Below are 15,705 nucleotides of genomic sequence, written 5' to 3' on the forward strand. Positions count from 1 at the left end.
AGAAAGCCAGCTTGGTTTACTGAAGAATTACCCAATCTCAGGCACAAAGAATAGGCTGGCCTTGGCTGTAACTGGACTGCAGATGCTGCTTCTGTGCTTACACGTGATGTGACAAATGCCCAGCACTGACTGCTCTTAGTGCCTACACTAACGCCTTAGTCTCTGGAATGTCTAGTGAGGGACTATGCCTTTAAGTCACACTGCAACACAGCATTAAAAGGCTGTGTTTCTGTGCAAAATGTACGTTTGAGGACATTTTTAAAAACAGGCTTCTGATGCGTCTGATCAATTGTGTTCTTTTTCTGATATATATACACAGTAGCAGTACATATTTACAAATTTTACTATTTTCTACATTGTAGAATAATAGCGAAGACATCAAAACTATAAAATAACACATGGAAACATGCAGTCGCCAAAAAGGGTTAAACAAATCAAAAAGTAAGATAATTCAAAGTAGCCACACTTTGCCTTTTTGACAGCTTCAAATCAAATCAAATCAAATTGTATTTGTCAGATGCGCCGAATACAACAGGTGTAGACCTTACAGTGAATTGTTTACTTACAAGCTCTTAAACCAACCATGCGGTTATAAGAAAAATATGTGTTAAGTAAAAAATAAATATGTTTAAAAAAAGATCAATAAAAGAGCAGCAGTAATAGTTAAAGAGCAGCAGTAACGAGGCTATATACAGGGGGAACCAGTACAGTGTCAATGTGGAGGCTATATACAGGGGGAACCAGTACAGTGTCAATGTGGAGGCTATATACAGGGGGAACCAGTACAGTGTCAATGTGGAGGCTATATACAGGGGGAACCAGTACAGTGTCAATGTGGAGGCTATATACAGGGGGAACCAGTACAGAGTCAATGTGGAGGCTATATACAGGGGGAACCAGTACAGAGTCAATGTGGAGGCTGTATACAGGGGGAACCAGTACAGAGTCAATGTGGAGGCCATATACAGGGGGAACCAGTACAGAGTCAATGTGGAGGCTATATACAGGGGGAACCAGTACAGTGTCAATGTGGAGGCTATATACAGGGGGAACCAGTACAGTGTCAATGTGGAGGCTATATACAGGGGGAACCAGTACAGTGTCAATGTGGAGGCTATATACAGGGGGAACCAGTACAGAGTCAATGTGGAGGCTATATACAGGGGGAACCAGTACAGAGTCAATGTGGAGGCTATATACAGGGGGAACCAGTACAGTGTCAATGTGGAGGCTATATACAGGGGGAACCAGTACAGAGTCAATGTGGAGGCTATATACAGGGGGAACCAGTACAGTGTCAATGTGGAGGCTATATACAGGGGGAACCAGTACAGTGTCAATGTGGAGGCTATATACAGGGGGAACCAGTACAGAGTCAATGTGGAGGCTATATACAGGGGGAACCAGTACAGTGTCAATGTGGAGGCTATATACAGGGGGTTCTGGTACAGAGTCAATGTGGAGGCTATATACAGGGGGTACCAGTACAGAGTCAATGTGGAGGCCATATACAGGGGGAACCAGTACAGAGTCAATGTGGAGGCTGTATACAGGGGGAACCAGTACAGAGTCAATGTGGAGGCTATATACAGGGGGTTCTGGTACAGAGTCAATGTGGAGGCTATATACAGGGGGAACCAGTACAGAGTCAATGTGGAGGCTGTATACAGGGGGAACCAGTACAGAGTCAATGTGGAGGCTATATACAGGGGGAACCAGTACAGAGTCAATGTGGAGGCTGTATACAGGGGGAACCAGTACAGAGTCAATGTGGAGGCTATATACAGGGGGAACCAGTACAGAGTCAATGTGGAGGCTATATACAGGGGGAACCAGTACAGAGTCAATGTGGAGGCTGTATACAGGGGGAACCAGTACAGAGTCAATGTGGAGGCTATATACAGGGGGAACCAGTACAGAGTCAATGTGGAGGCTGTATACAGGGGGAACCAGTACAGAGTCAATGTGGAGGCTATATACAGGGGGAACCAGTACAGAGTTAATGTGGAGGCTATATACAGGGGGAACCAGTACAGAGTCAATGTGGAGGCTATATACAGGGGGAACCAGTACAGAGTCAATGTGGAGGCTATATACAGGGGGAACCAGTACAGAGTCAATGTGGAGGCTATATACAGGGGGAACCAGTACAGTGTCAATGTGGAGGCTATATACAGGGGGAACCAGTACAGAGTCAATGTGGAGGCTATATACAGGGGGAACCAGTACAGTGTCAATGTGGAGGCTATTTACAGGGGGTTCTGGTACAGAGTCAATGTGGAGGCTATATACAGGGGGTACCAGTACAGAGTCAATGTGGAGGCCATATACAGGGGGAACCAGTACAGAGTCAATGTGGAGGCTATATACAGGGGGAACCAGTACAGAGTCAATGTGGAGGCTATATACAGGGGGAACCAGTACAGAGTCAATGTGGAGGCTATATACAGGGGGAACCAGTACAGTGTCAATGTGGAGGCTATATACAGGGGGTTCTGGTACAGAGTCAATGTGGAGGCTATATACAGGGGGTACCAGTACAGAGTCAATGTGGAGGCCATATACAGGGGGAACCAGTACTGAGTCAATGTGGAGGCTATATACAGGGGGAACCAGTACAGAGTCAATGTGGAGGCTATATACAGGGGGTTCTGGTACAGAGTCAATGTGGAGGCTATATACAGGGGGTTCTGGTACAGAGTCAATGTGGAGGCTATATACAGGGGGAACCAGTACAGAGTCAATGTGGAAGCTATATACAGATGGTACCGGTACAGAGTCAATGTGGAGGCTATATACAGGGGATTCTGGTACAGAGTCAATGTGGAGGCTATATACAGGGGGAACCAGTACAGAGTCAATGTGGAGGCTATATACAGGGGAGCCAGTACAGAGTCAATGTGGAGGCTATATACAGGGGGTTCTGGTACAGAGTCAATGTGTAGGCTATATACAGGGGGTTCTGGTACAGAGTCAATGTGGAGGCTATATACAGGGGGAACCAGTACAGAGTCAATGTGGAGGCTATATACAGGGGGCACCAGTACAGAGTCAAAGTGTAGGCTATATACAGGGGGTTCTGGTACAGAGTCAATGTGTAGGCTATATACAAGGGGTTCTGGTACAGAGTCAATGTGGAGGCTATATACAGGGGGAACCAGTACAGTGTCAATGTGGAGGATATATACAGGGGGGACCAGTACAGAGTCAATGTGGAGGCTATATACAGGGGGAACCAGTACAGAGTCGATGTGCGGGGGCATAGGTTAGTACATGTAATTGAGGTAATATGTACATGTAAGTTGAGTTAAAGTGACTATTCATAGGTAATAACCAGAGAGTAGCAGCAGCGTAAAAGAGGGTGTGGTGGGAGGAGAGAGGACATTGCAAATAGTCGGGGTAGCCATTTGATTAGCTGTTCAGGAGTCTTGTGGTTTGGGGGTAGAAGCTGTTAAGAAGCCTTTTGGACATAGAGACTTGGCGCTCCGGTACCGCTTGTCTTCACTATTATTCTACAATGTAGTAAGTAGTAAAAATAAAGAATAACCCTTGAATTAGTTGGTGTGTCTAAACTTTTGACTGGTACTGTAATTATTTTTTCTAAAGGTAACAGGACAAGACTTTAATAAATTGCTCTATGTCATCTTGTCAATAAATATCAGGCCATTTGAAAGAAAGAAAGCCCTTTTTTATAATGAAAGGTCAAACACACTGATGGTCAAAACCGATAGGATAGGTCTCTTTTTCCATTGTTACAGTAGTGGTGCCACCCCACACACATCTTCATGTTGTATAATTAAGCAACCCGCAATGCCACATTATAAACTGGGTGGTTTGAGCCCTGAATGCTGATTGGCTGACAGCCATGGTATATCAGACCGTATACCATGGGTATGACAAAACTGTCATTTTTACTGCTCTAATTACATCGGTAACCAGGTTATAATGACAATAAGGAACCTGGTGCCATATTGTGGTATATAGTCTGATATACCACGGCTGTCAGCCAATCAGCATTCAGGGTTCTAACCACCCAGTTTATATTGTGGTATAGACGGGTTGGTTGTTTAGCAACAAAACAGACATGTGCGCAACTATGGTGCAAAACAGACTGGGTTGGCTAAGATTGTTGACAACATGTAAACTATATTTAGTCTCCAATACTTATTGAAAACATAAATACATTTGCACAATGAGCACCTGTCGTCTCTCAAATACATTGTTACAGTTGTTGGTTAGCTAGGTAGCGAATTGTAGCCATATTAGCATAGACGTGACATCAATCAAACCTCCTCAAAACAAGAAATGAGTCACCTACGATTCCCCACATGGCAGCTTCTTGTCATTGTTGGTAGCTATCTGGCCGTCCAGAATCATGACACACAGCCTTTTGCCCCATTGAAGCGCATGCATCGTTTTTGTGACGTTGTCGGTTGACCCGTCTATAATGCTTGTTATGCTTTATGTTATGTGCTGTGGTATAATGCTTGTTCCCTTCACAAACCAGGAAACACAATTAACCCAGGAAGGAGCGAAATATGAATCCTGACACTGCTGTGGAGCGGCCCACGCCTTGCTTCCTGTCTGCACAAGGTGTGACTGCATTAAGTAGAGAAAACAAAGCATTAGAGAAGTCACAGAACAATGTCCAGTGTTTCCAGGTTAGCTTTAAAGGGACAATATACTCCAAAGTAAACATTTTGCAACTGTTTTCAAACTTCTAAAGTAGTCTTGTGTCAAGATAAATACATGTCCCACGCCATCGATTGTGAAGAACTACAACCTGATTTTGGAGTGTAATGTCCGTTTAATGCTCAGAAGTAGTGCACTGCTTACCAGGATCATTGTGTGAGTGGGGCACAACAAAGACTTGCAGTGGCTCGCTGTCCCATTCATTATCCTGGTAGGTGATATCAAAGCCTTGTTTCCACACTCCCCCATCATGGTTGTCAAAGGTCAGGAGGTCATACACATCTAGCAACTGAAAAATAAACAACAATAAAAACAAATAGTGGGATATTCTTGAGGTAAACAGGGCCACGCCTGGCTCAGTAGGTAGACGCCAGGGTTGTGGATTCGATGATCACTTTGGATAAGAGCATTTGCTAAATAAATGACTGAAATGTCTGGTTTGCAGCAAAGCCTCACTTTATTAGGCTATGAACTCTTGAATTTGTTCAAGGAAGTTTCATGTATTTGATTCAGTTTTGTGTTTAATTTAAGTCACCGTGGCAGTTAAGTGCCTCATCCACCACAGAGAAAAGAAAGAAAGCAGTGTATCTGTTCCTGAAAATATGTGTACGATAACAGTCATATCTGTGACATCAGCAGGTCAGAAGAATGCAAGTGAGAGATAGAAATTCCGCTGCAAACTGAGACCGCTTGGTGTTTCTTTGGGACTCACACTAACTTAAATGTCTTTGTCTTTTGCCCTAATAAAATGATGGAATGAATGGAATGTGATACAGAGAGGACAAGATTAAATAATGTCTGTCTGCTCTATGGTACGAGAGCCACTAACTAAAGCCATGATTTTAATAACAGGAATACAAATCATAGAAATTAGCTTGTTATCATGATTGATGTCAAGAACAAATATGATAAGATATATTGTATATCAGGGTTCCCCAACTGGCGGCCCGCTGGCCAAATGTGATTTTATTTATTTGTCTTTTGAGCAAAAAATAATCATAAACAAATGTTTTTATTTTTTTATTATATATATATATTTATTATTTTGGGGAATTTTCATTGTTAGACATAAAAGACTGTAAAAACACCAGGAAATCAGCTCCAAGCGATTTTAATTGAAGAAATCTGTTCCCAAGTATTCCCACCCATAATAGAGACGTGATCGTATATAAATGTAAGCAAAGTTTGAAATGATTATGTTTAAGTCAAACATTATATCTGTTTGGGCTTCTTGCAGTCAATTTGCAGTCTACAAATGATTTGTAACTATTTTCCAGCCCCCCAACCATCCTCTCATGAAAAAATCAGCCCGCGGCTGAATCTAGTTGATGAGCCCTGATGTATATACAGACATATGGTGTCTCATTTTGTCTATTTAAGCACAGGAGTGAAAGGTTTCTTTTCGATCTGTGACATTCTTGTGTATAGAGTGACTTAACTGTAACTAAAGGTATTAACTCTTCCTAAAGAAACCTGTCTTTCAAGTCAAACTGCAGTCCCCTCTTACGTTTCCCACATATACAACCAGAAACATTTCCGATGAGCTGGCATTCAATACCTCACCTGACTTGATGGACAACCTGGAAAGGAAAAGGATAGTCCAACCAGACCAGATAATATAACCAAACCTTTTCAAATGACACCTGTTTGAATTCATTCGAGCTGTATACTAATGCATTACGCGGTCTGTGTGCTCATAATATTAATTGGAAAAATATTCAATAACATATTCTTGGCACATAGTGTAATGGTAGTGTAATAGTAGTGTAATGGTTTTAACATTTTGTCCTTCATTTCAACACCATAACCACGACACATTGCAATAAGTATCGTCCCCATGGCTATTACAAGGCTTCATATTTCACACTGATGGTGGGAGCAATTCAGCATGGAAGGTTGGCATCATGGTAATGACATCATTATGGTGTCTCTTTATATAATGATGTATCTTATTAAGAGGTGAAATTCAGAGTTCAATAAAAATAAACACTGGCAGTTAACTGTGTGCATGGAGGTTTGTTTACTTCAAACTTTCCCTGGAGTATGTTGAACAGATACGATCGCAGTTCAACCCTGCAACAATGTTGCTACACGAATACCTGAACTGTTTGTTTCTCATTGTATCCACCTTATAAAACTCTTACCTGCACCCCATCTGCTGGCTTGGAGAACTCCCTTGTCGCAAACTGACAGTCTTGTGAGTCAATAGGGAGGACCAGTGGAGGCGAAGCCAGCAGTTCTAGATAGGGCCCTTGGCTCATGTTCCCGCCGTCAAGACCCCCACGGCCATCCTTGACCGACTCCTTCAGATTGATCACAGAGTCCCTGATGTTGGCTATGATCTCATTGTTCTCAGATAGTAGTCTCTCCAAGCGGTCAATCTTATCCTGCAGGATGGACAACTGGCCCTGATGAACAAGAAGGAGGGACAGGGGAGAACAAGTTTACTGGCTTTATACAATACAGTATGCATATAATTATGCAATGAATGTTTATAAATTAGCTATAATGAGCCTATTAATATTTTAATTGACTGCCAATAAACTAATTGTAAACCTTTATAAATTTAACATTATTGTAGGGTTACCAAAATGAGGACCTATGTCATCCACAGCGATAAATACAAAGTGTATATAGGGTTATTTTTTAAGACTTAAATGACAGTCACCTTCTTGTTACACAAACATTACCACTTTTACCAGTTTTCACTTAGTCTCAGAAATCTCAGACCTAGGGCAAAAGCACTGGGTGTATAATAATGTAGGTGTATACTGGAACATTGTTAATATTGTGGGAGGCAACCCGTATGCTTAGGAAGACTAGTTTTCACTCATTCAGGAATGGAATTATGCAACACACAACCCGGCCCACGATAAGATCTCAATTTGCATTTTGTGTGTGTGTGTGTTCATTTGAACCATATCTGTTGCAAGACAATAACTCTATCATGTAACACAACAATAGTATGTAGCCTACTGTACAGGCTACAGTTGAAAATGTGTTTACATGGTCTTGAACCTTGGATAGGTCTACAATGTAACGGTATAACATTGTAGGCTAATTAGTAAGCCTATAGCAGCAAATCAACGGCAGTTCTCTATGTGATTGCCTACACAACATAGATAGGATATTGAGGAAATGGCTACTTTACAAAGTCATTGATATTTGTGCAACCATGTAAAAACAACGTTGCACTCAAGTTATACGCTACGATCTTATACATGCATGTCTGATCTAGATTGCAAAACGTGAGAAAATAAGTAGCTTATCTGAATCAAACAGCCAACGAAATGGAAAAACTTACATTTTGCAATTTATCCCCGCCGTTGTTTGGACTTTTTGTATGGTCTAATTGCAGGTGATCCAGCATCAGGTACAATGAGAAGATAACAACACAGAATATGGCACTTCCAAAAACAGTGAATTGCCGACTGAGCTTCATCATCATTTACAATCGAAACTGCCAGGTGAATCGAAGCTGATCACGTTGACTGGCCGCAATGTAACCTATAGTTATGTAGATCACCCTCCGGGAATGATCGATGTCTTGACTCTGCGGTGAGGATCAGAAAAATCTCATGCTAATCCCCCCCAAAATAGTTATTCACTCTTCTTTAGTGTGTTAGGACGGAACTAACATAATTGTCCACATTCACTCATTCTATGAACAACCAGCTTTAAAAAGCTCGGTATGTCACCCAAAGGTAGCCTGAATCATGGCTGGAACAAGGTAATGCGTCCCCAGTCGCGAAGTTTCACTACGAAATAGTTGTGATTCAGTAGATCGTGTTGGCCAGTGCCGACAACCCCGTCTCATTCCTGCATTTGTTTTCTGTTCAAATGAAGTAAGGAAGTGAAAAACATAGGTATGAACGTGCGCCGCCTACCGACTCACAACTTTTATCATTTGGGACGCACAGGTAAAGAGGGGGATGAGTTTTTAGACCAGAGCACAACGCGTATGGAACGTTTCCAAATCCATAGGTTTGCATTCCTTGCCCTTCCTAGTTCCTATCATATTCAGCTATTGCATTTTCCAGAAATTCGTCTCCACTCCAATCATTCATTGGTGTAGCGAAAAGTTGGCCATTAACTCCAGAAGCACTCATTTAGATACTTGTTAAAACAGCTGCATGGGCATGTTCAGCACCCGCTCCTGATGTTTAACGGCTCTCCAAATGCCAGCTTCACTACTACATGATCTCGTTCATATTTTCAACATTTGGAATTCAAAAAGAGAGACAGTGTTCCAGATGTGACACCATATCATTGGAAAAATCAGGAGCGTTTGTGGAAATGAACAAGCTCCATGCACCGACAAATATTAATTCCTTACTCCCTCATGATTGTAATATTAGAGGCAAACAAGTTGAAAACGCCACAAATTTAAGTCAGCAAATTATGGATTGAGAAAAGCGAAGGCGCAATTAATATTTTCTTAGCATTACCAGTTTCCTTTGTGAACGTAATCTTACAACTGAGAAGCGTCTCCCTTCATTCTCCAGGCCAGGCAGTGGGGTAGAGGAGAACAGAAACTTGTATACGCCTACTCTGACATCATTTTGTGACGAAAAATATGGCATAATTTGTATAAAATCTAACAGGTAAAAAATATATATGAATGGGTTAATTTGGAGAGTGAATTATCATCTGTTTATCTCTATTAGGCGTAATAAAGTTATAATAATAGTTATAATAATAATAACACGAAATAATTGTTTTTTGATCAACTTTTGTAATTGTATCATCAAGGTCAAATCATCTACATTTGGCAGAATTAATTTACGCGTTTAAAGATTTGCTTCATTAATCCTTATCTTGCTGCAGGGTAAATGTTCTTAAATATAAATGTTTCTTCTAATATTTTCTCTGGTGGAGAAAGCTTCAAAGATCCCCATCCCTTGCTTGGAACTCAAGCTGATTTAGGAACCAATTTCTATGAAGCCTCTTTAGCCTGGTGTGCAGGGCCAGTTCTAGACATAAGTGACATAAGCGTCCGATTAGGGCCCCCAGCCGATATGCGGCGACATATCCCCCCCAAAAAACAATTATTATAATTACTTTAAAAAAAATGTAGGACCTTAGTCGGGGTCTAAACTTAATATTAACAGTAAGAATAGCAGAATACACCTGGTGCAATTACGAAATTTGGTTGTGCGTCAGCCCTTTTCCTCTTGTTATTTCAGTCACTGACAGTCACTCAGTTAGCCATGTCAGTTAACAATTTATAGATTGGTAGTTAGTCTAGCCAGCTACCTAACCTTGCAGTAATCATGGCCGAATACCGATTGGGCATGCATGGCAGGTGCCCAGGGGCCATGACCTTTAGGGGGCCCACAATGATTTTGTTAGTCATTCTCACTCAGATATCATATGGCATAAGTCATTACAAAATGCGTAGGATTGCAGGAGATTAGCTATAAAACTGCAGAAATTATCTCCACCCCATGGCAAAAATAAATCTGCAGAATTGCAGGAAATTTGCTGTAAACTTTTTAAAAATGTATCTCTAATGAAGTCATGAAGTATTGTGAACTAAAGAGGGACACCAGACTCACCTAGCAGCAGGCTGTTCCTGAGGAGGAGTAGCAGCCAGCATGGAGGCTGTCAAAGAGTTCTGGCCTTGGAGACTGCCTGGTAGGGGTTGAAAGGTAAACCCAGCCACCAGCTGCCCAGTGATGCGAGCCTACCAGAAGAGCTAGATTCCTTCTATGCTCACTTCCAGGCAAGCAACACTGAACCATGTATGAGAGCACCAGTTGTTCTGGACGACTGTGAGTTTACACACTCCGTAGCTGATGTGAGTAAGACCTTCAAACAGGTTAACATTCACTCGGCCTCAGGGCCAGACGGATTACCAGGAAGTGTACTCCGAGCTTGCGCAGACCAGCTGGAAAGTGTCCTCACAGACATTTTCAAACTCTCCCTGACCAAGTCTGTAATACCTACATGTTTCAAGCAGACCACCATAGTCCCTGTGCCCAAGATTACCTGCCTAAATGACTATCACCCTGTAGCACTCACATCTGTAGCCATGAAATGCTTCGAAAGGCTGGTAATGGCTCACATCAACACCATCATCCCAGACACTCCAGATCCACTCCAATTCATACCGGCCCAACAGATCCACAGTTGACGCCATCTTTATTGCACTCCACACTGCCCTTTCCCACCTGGAAAGGATTCCCTTTGGCTGGGTTTCCCGTTGTGATCCGTGACAGTTTGCAAGCCCCGCCACATCCGACGAGCGTCAGGGCCATTATGGTAGGATTTGATCTTTGCCCTGTATTGATGTTTTGCCTGTTTGATGGTTCATTATTTCTTATGTCTCCGGATTAGTATTCCGCTCCTGGAAAGCGACAGCTCTAGCCTTTAACTCACTGCAGATGTTGCCTGTAATCCATGGCTTCTGGTTGGGATATGTAATTATGGTCGCTGCAGGGACAATGTCGTCGATGCAGTTATTAATGAAACCGTGTGTCACGTTCTGACCTTTATTTCCTTTGTTTTGTCATTATTTAGTATGGTCAGGGCGTGAGTTGGGGTGGGCAGTCTATGTTTGTTTTTCTATGATTTTGGGGATTTCTATGTTTCGGCCTAGTATGGTTCTCAATCAGAGGCAGGTGTCATTAGTTTTCTCTGATTGAGAATCATACTTAGGTAGCCTGGGTTTCACTGTTTGTTTGTGGGTGATTGTCTATGTTAGTTGCTTGTGTCAGCACAGTTCCTAGGATAGCTTCACGGTCGTTATTTGTTTATTTGGTTTTGTACAGTTTACTTCTTTTTTTTTTTTTTGTCGTCATCTATTAAATGATGCATTCACACCACGCTGCCGTTTGGTCCTCTCCTTCCCAGGAAGAATGCCGTGACACCGTGACTAATGTGGTATCGGATGAATCTCTGAACATATTCCAGTTTGTGCTAACAAAACAGTCCTGTAGCTTAGCATGTGCTTCATCGGACCAAATTCGTATTGTTACTTCCTTTTTGAGTTTTTGCTTGTAACAATGAATCAGGAGGATAGAATTCTGATTTAGATTTGCCAAATGGAGGGTGTGTTAGCGCTTTGCATGTGTGGGGAGTAAAGATGGTAGGAACACCTAGGTGGGGATGCTGTTCATTGACTACAGCTCATCGTTCAAGACCATAGTGCCCCCAAGAGCATCACTATACTAAGAACCCTGGGACTAAACACCTCCCTCTGCTACTGGATCTTGAAATTCCAGGTGGTAAGGGTGGGCAACACCTACCCCTTAAGGGTGTGTGCTTAGTTTCTTCCTGTACTCCCTGTTCACCCACGTCTACCCGGATAAAGCACTAAATAAACTTCAGTTACTGCTAAATACGGCTGCTAGAATTCTGACTAGAACCCAAAAATGTGACTATATTACTCCAGTGCTAGCCTCCCTACACTGGCTTCCTGTTGAGGAAAGGGATGATTTCAAGGTTTTACTACTAACCTACAAAGCATTACATGGGCTTGCTCCTACCTATCTTTCCGATTTGGTCCTGCCGTACATACTGTACCTACACGTACGCTATGGTCACAAGATGCAGGCCTCCTAATTGTCCCTAGAATTTCTAAGCAAACAGCTGGAGGCAGGGCTTTCTCCTATAGAGCTCCATTTTTATGGAATGGTCTGCCTTTTTATTTTATTTTTATTTCACCTTTATTTAACCAGGTAGGCTAGTTGAGAACAAGTTCTCATTTGCAACTGCGACCTGGCCAAGATAAAGCATAGCAGTGTGAGCATACAACAAAGAGTTACACATGGAGTAAACAATTAACAAGTCAATAACACAGTAGAAAACAAAGGGGGGGTCTATATACAATGTGTGCAAAAGGCATGAGGAGGTAGGCAAATAATTACAATTTTGCAGATTAACACTGGAGTGATAAAAGATCAGATGGTCATGTACAGGTAGAGATATTGGTGTGCAGAAGAGCAGAAAAGTAAATAAATAAAAACAGTATGGGGATGAGGTAGGTGAAAAGGGTGGGCTATTTACCAATAGACTATGTACAGCTGCAGCGATCGGTTAGCTGCTCAGATAGCTGATGTTTGAAGTTGGTGAGGGAGATAAAAGTCTCCAACTTCAGCGATTTTTGCAATTCGTTCCAGTCACAGGCAGCAGAGTACTGGAACGAAAGGCGGCCAAATGAGGTATTGGCTTTAGGGATGATCAGTGAGATACACCTGCTGGAGCGCGTGCTACGGATGGGTGTTGCCATCGTGACCAGTGAGCTGAGATAAGGCGGAGCTTTACCTAGCCTACCCATGTGAGAGACGCAGACTCGCAGACAAGGGGCTGAGTCACTGGCTTACTGGTGCTCTTCCATGCCGTCCCTAGGAGGGGTGCGTCACTTGAGTGTGTTGAGTCACTGACGTGATCTTCCTGTCTGGGTTGGCGCCCCCCCCCCCCTTGGGTTGTGCCGTGGTGGAGATCTTTGTGGGCTATACTCGGCCTTGTCTCAGGATGGTAAATTGGTGGTTGAAGATATCCCTCTAGTGGTGTGGGCGCTGTGCTTTGGCAAAGTGGGTGGGGGTATATCCTGCCTGTTTGGCCCTGTCTGGGGGTATCATCGGATGGGGCCACAGTGTCTCCTGGCCCCTCCTGTCTCAGCCTCCAGTAGGTTATGTGTCGGGGGGCTAGGGTCAGTCTGTTACAGTGCCTTGCGAAAGTATTCGGCCCCCTTGAATTTTGCGACCTTTTGCCACATTTCAGGCTTCAAACATAAAGTTATAAAACTGTATTTTTTTTGTGAAGAATCAACAACAAGTGGGACACAATCATGAAGTGGAACGACATTTATTGGATATTTCAAACTTTTTTAACAAATCAAAAACTGAAAAATTGGGCGTGCAAAATTATTCAGCCCCTTTACTTTCAGTGCAGCAAACTCTCTCCAGAAGTTCAGTGAGGATCTCTGAATGATCCAATGTTGACCTAAATGACTAATGATGATAAATACAATCCACCTGTGTGTAATCAAGTCTCCGTATAAATGCACCTGCACTGTGATAGTCTCAGAGGTCCGTTAAAAGCGCAGAGAGCATCATGAAGAACAAGGAACACACCAGGCAGGTCCGAGATACTGTTGTGAAGAAGTTTAAAGCCGGATTTGGATACAAAAAGATTTCCCAAGCTTTAAACATCCCAAGGAGCACTGTGCAAGCGATAATATTGAAATGGAAGGAGTATCAGACCACTGCAAATCTACCAAGACTTGGCCGTCCCTCTAAACTTTCAGCTCATACAAGGAGAAGACTGATCAGAGATGCAGCCAAGAGGCCCATGATCACTCTGGATGAACTGCAGAGATCTACAGCTGAGGTGGGAGACTCTGTCCATAGAGTCTTGTGGCTGGCTACACCTGCATTTCTTCCTAGCCACCGTGCTTCTAATGTGACTATCCCCGATGCTTCTCCCTATTTTTCCCCTGCCCCGCTACAAAGTTTCTCCCTACAGGCAGTCACTGAGTCGGAGGTGCTAAAGGAGCTCCTGAAACTTGACCCCCAAAAAAACATCTGGGTCAGATGGTTTAGACCCTTTCTTCTTTACGGTTGCTGCCCCTATCATCGCCAAGCCTATCTCCGACCTTTTTAAGGCAGCTACGGTTCGTCCTTTATTTAACGGGGGAGATCAAGCTGATCCTAACTGTTATAGGCCCTGTTTATCAAAAGTGTTGGAAAAACTAGTCAGTAATCAACTGACTGGCTTTCTTGATGTCTATAGTATTCTCTTTGTTATTCAATCTGGATTCCGCTAGGCTATGGATGTGTCACTTCAACCTTAAAGGTCCTCAATGATGTCACCATTGCCCTGGATTCTAAGCAATGTTGTTCTCCTCTTTTTATTGACTTGGTCAAAGCTTTTCATATGGTAGGCCATTCCATTCTTGTGGGCTGGCTAAGGAGTATTGGTGTCTCTGAGGGGTCTTGGTCCTGGTTTGCTAATTACCTTTCTCAAAGAGTGCAGTGTATAAAGTCAGAAAATCTGCTGTCTCAGCCACTGCCTGTCACCAAGGGATTACCCCAAGGCTCAATCCTAGGCCCCACGCTCTTCTCAATTTACACCAACAACATAGCTCAGGCAATAGGATTCTCTCTCATCCATTTAAATGCAGATGTTACAGTCTTATACTCAGCTGGCCCCTCCACAGATTTTGTGTTAAATGCTCTACAACAAAGCTTTCTTAGTGTCCAACAAGCTTTCTCTACCCTTAACCTTGTTCTGAACACCTCCAAAACAAAAGTCACTTGGTTTGGTAAGAAGAATGCCCCTCTCCCCACAGGTGTGATTACAGCCTCTGAGGGTTTAGAGCTTGATGTAGTCACCTCATACAAGTACTTGGGAGTATGGCTAGATGGTACACTGCCCTTCTCTCAGGTTTCCTCTATCGTATTCTCTCCTCTTTCACCCCAGCTGCCAAACTAACCCTGATTCAGATGACCATCCTACCCATGCTAGATTATGGAGACGTAATTTATAGATCAGCAGGTAAGGGTGCTCTCGAGGTGTCCTGCTCTTCTCTCTTATTATAGTAGATGCACGGTTTAAATCCCCTCTACAGGATCGGTGGGTCCCCCGCGGGACAGTTGAGATAATGTAATGTGATTAGCATGAGGGTGTAAGTAACAAGAACATTTCCCAGGACATAGACATATCTGATGTTGGCAGAAAGCTTAAATTATTGTTAATCTAACTGTACTGTGCAATTTGCAGTAGCTATTACAGTGAAAGAATACCATGCTATTGTTTGAGGAGAGTGCACAGTTATGAACTTGAACATGTATTAATAAACCAATTAGGCACATTTGGGCAGTCTTGATACAAAATGTTAAACAGAAATACAATTGTTCATTGGATCAGTCTAAAACTTTGCACGTACACTGGTTACATCTAGTGGCCAAAACCTAAATTGCGCCTGGGCTAGAATAATATTTGTTTTTGTTTTTATGCTCTTTTGCACACCAGTATTTCTACTTGCACATCCTCGTCTGCACAAGT

General features: G+C 42.7%; 1 protein-coding gene across 1 annotated transcript in view; it reads right to left on the reverse strand.

Annotated features, from left to right (window-relative positions):
• LOC109892411 (alpha-mannosidase 2-like) overlaps positions 1–8,948 on the reverse strand; it is a 58,528-nt gene extending 49,580 nt beyond the window's left edge. The window contains exons 1-3 of the mRNA XM_020484922.2: positions 7,997–8,948; positions 6,837–7,100; positions 4,837–4,981 (exon numbers count right to left, since the gene is read on the reverse strand). Coding sequence (XP_020340511.1) covers positions 4,837–4,981; positions 6,837–7,100; positions 7,997–8,140 — 553 coding nt within the window. The 5' untranslated portion in view covers positions 8,141–8,948. The remainder of the gene's footprint in view (positions 1–4,836; positions 4,982–6,836; positions 7,101–7,996) is intronic.
• Positions 8,949–15,705: the final 6,757 nt, after the last annotated feature.

The sequence above is a fragment of the Oncorhynchus kisutch genome, linkage group LG6 (genome assembly GCF_002021735.2).
Source record: "Oncorhynchus kisutch isolate 150728-3 linkage group LG6, Okis_V2, whole genome shotgun sequence".
Lineage (NCBI taxonomy): Eukaryota > Metazoa > Chordata > Actinopteri > Salmoniformes > Salmonidae > Oncorhynchus > Oncorhynchus kisutch.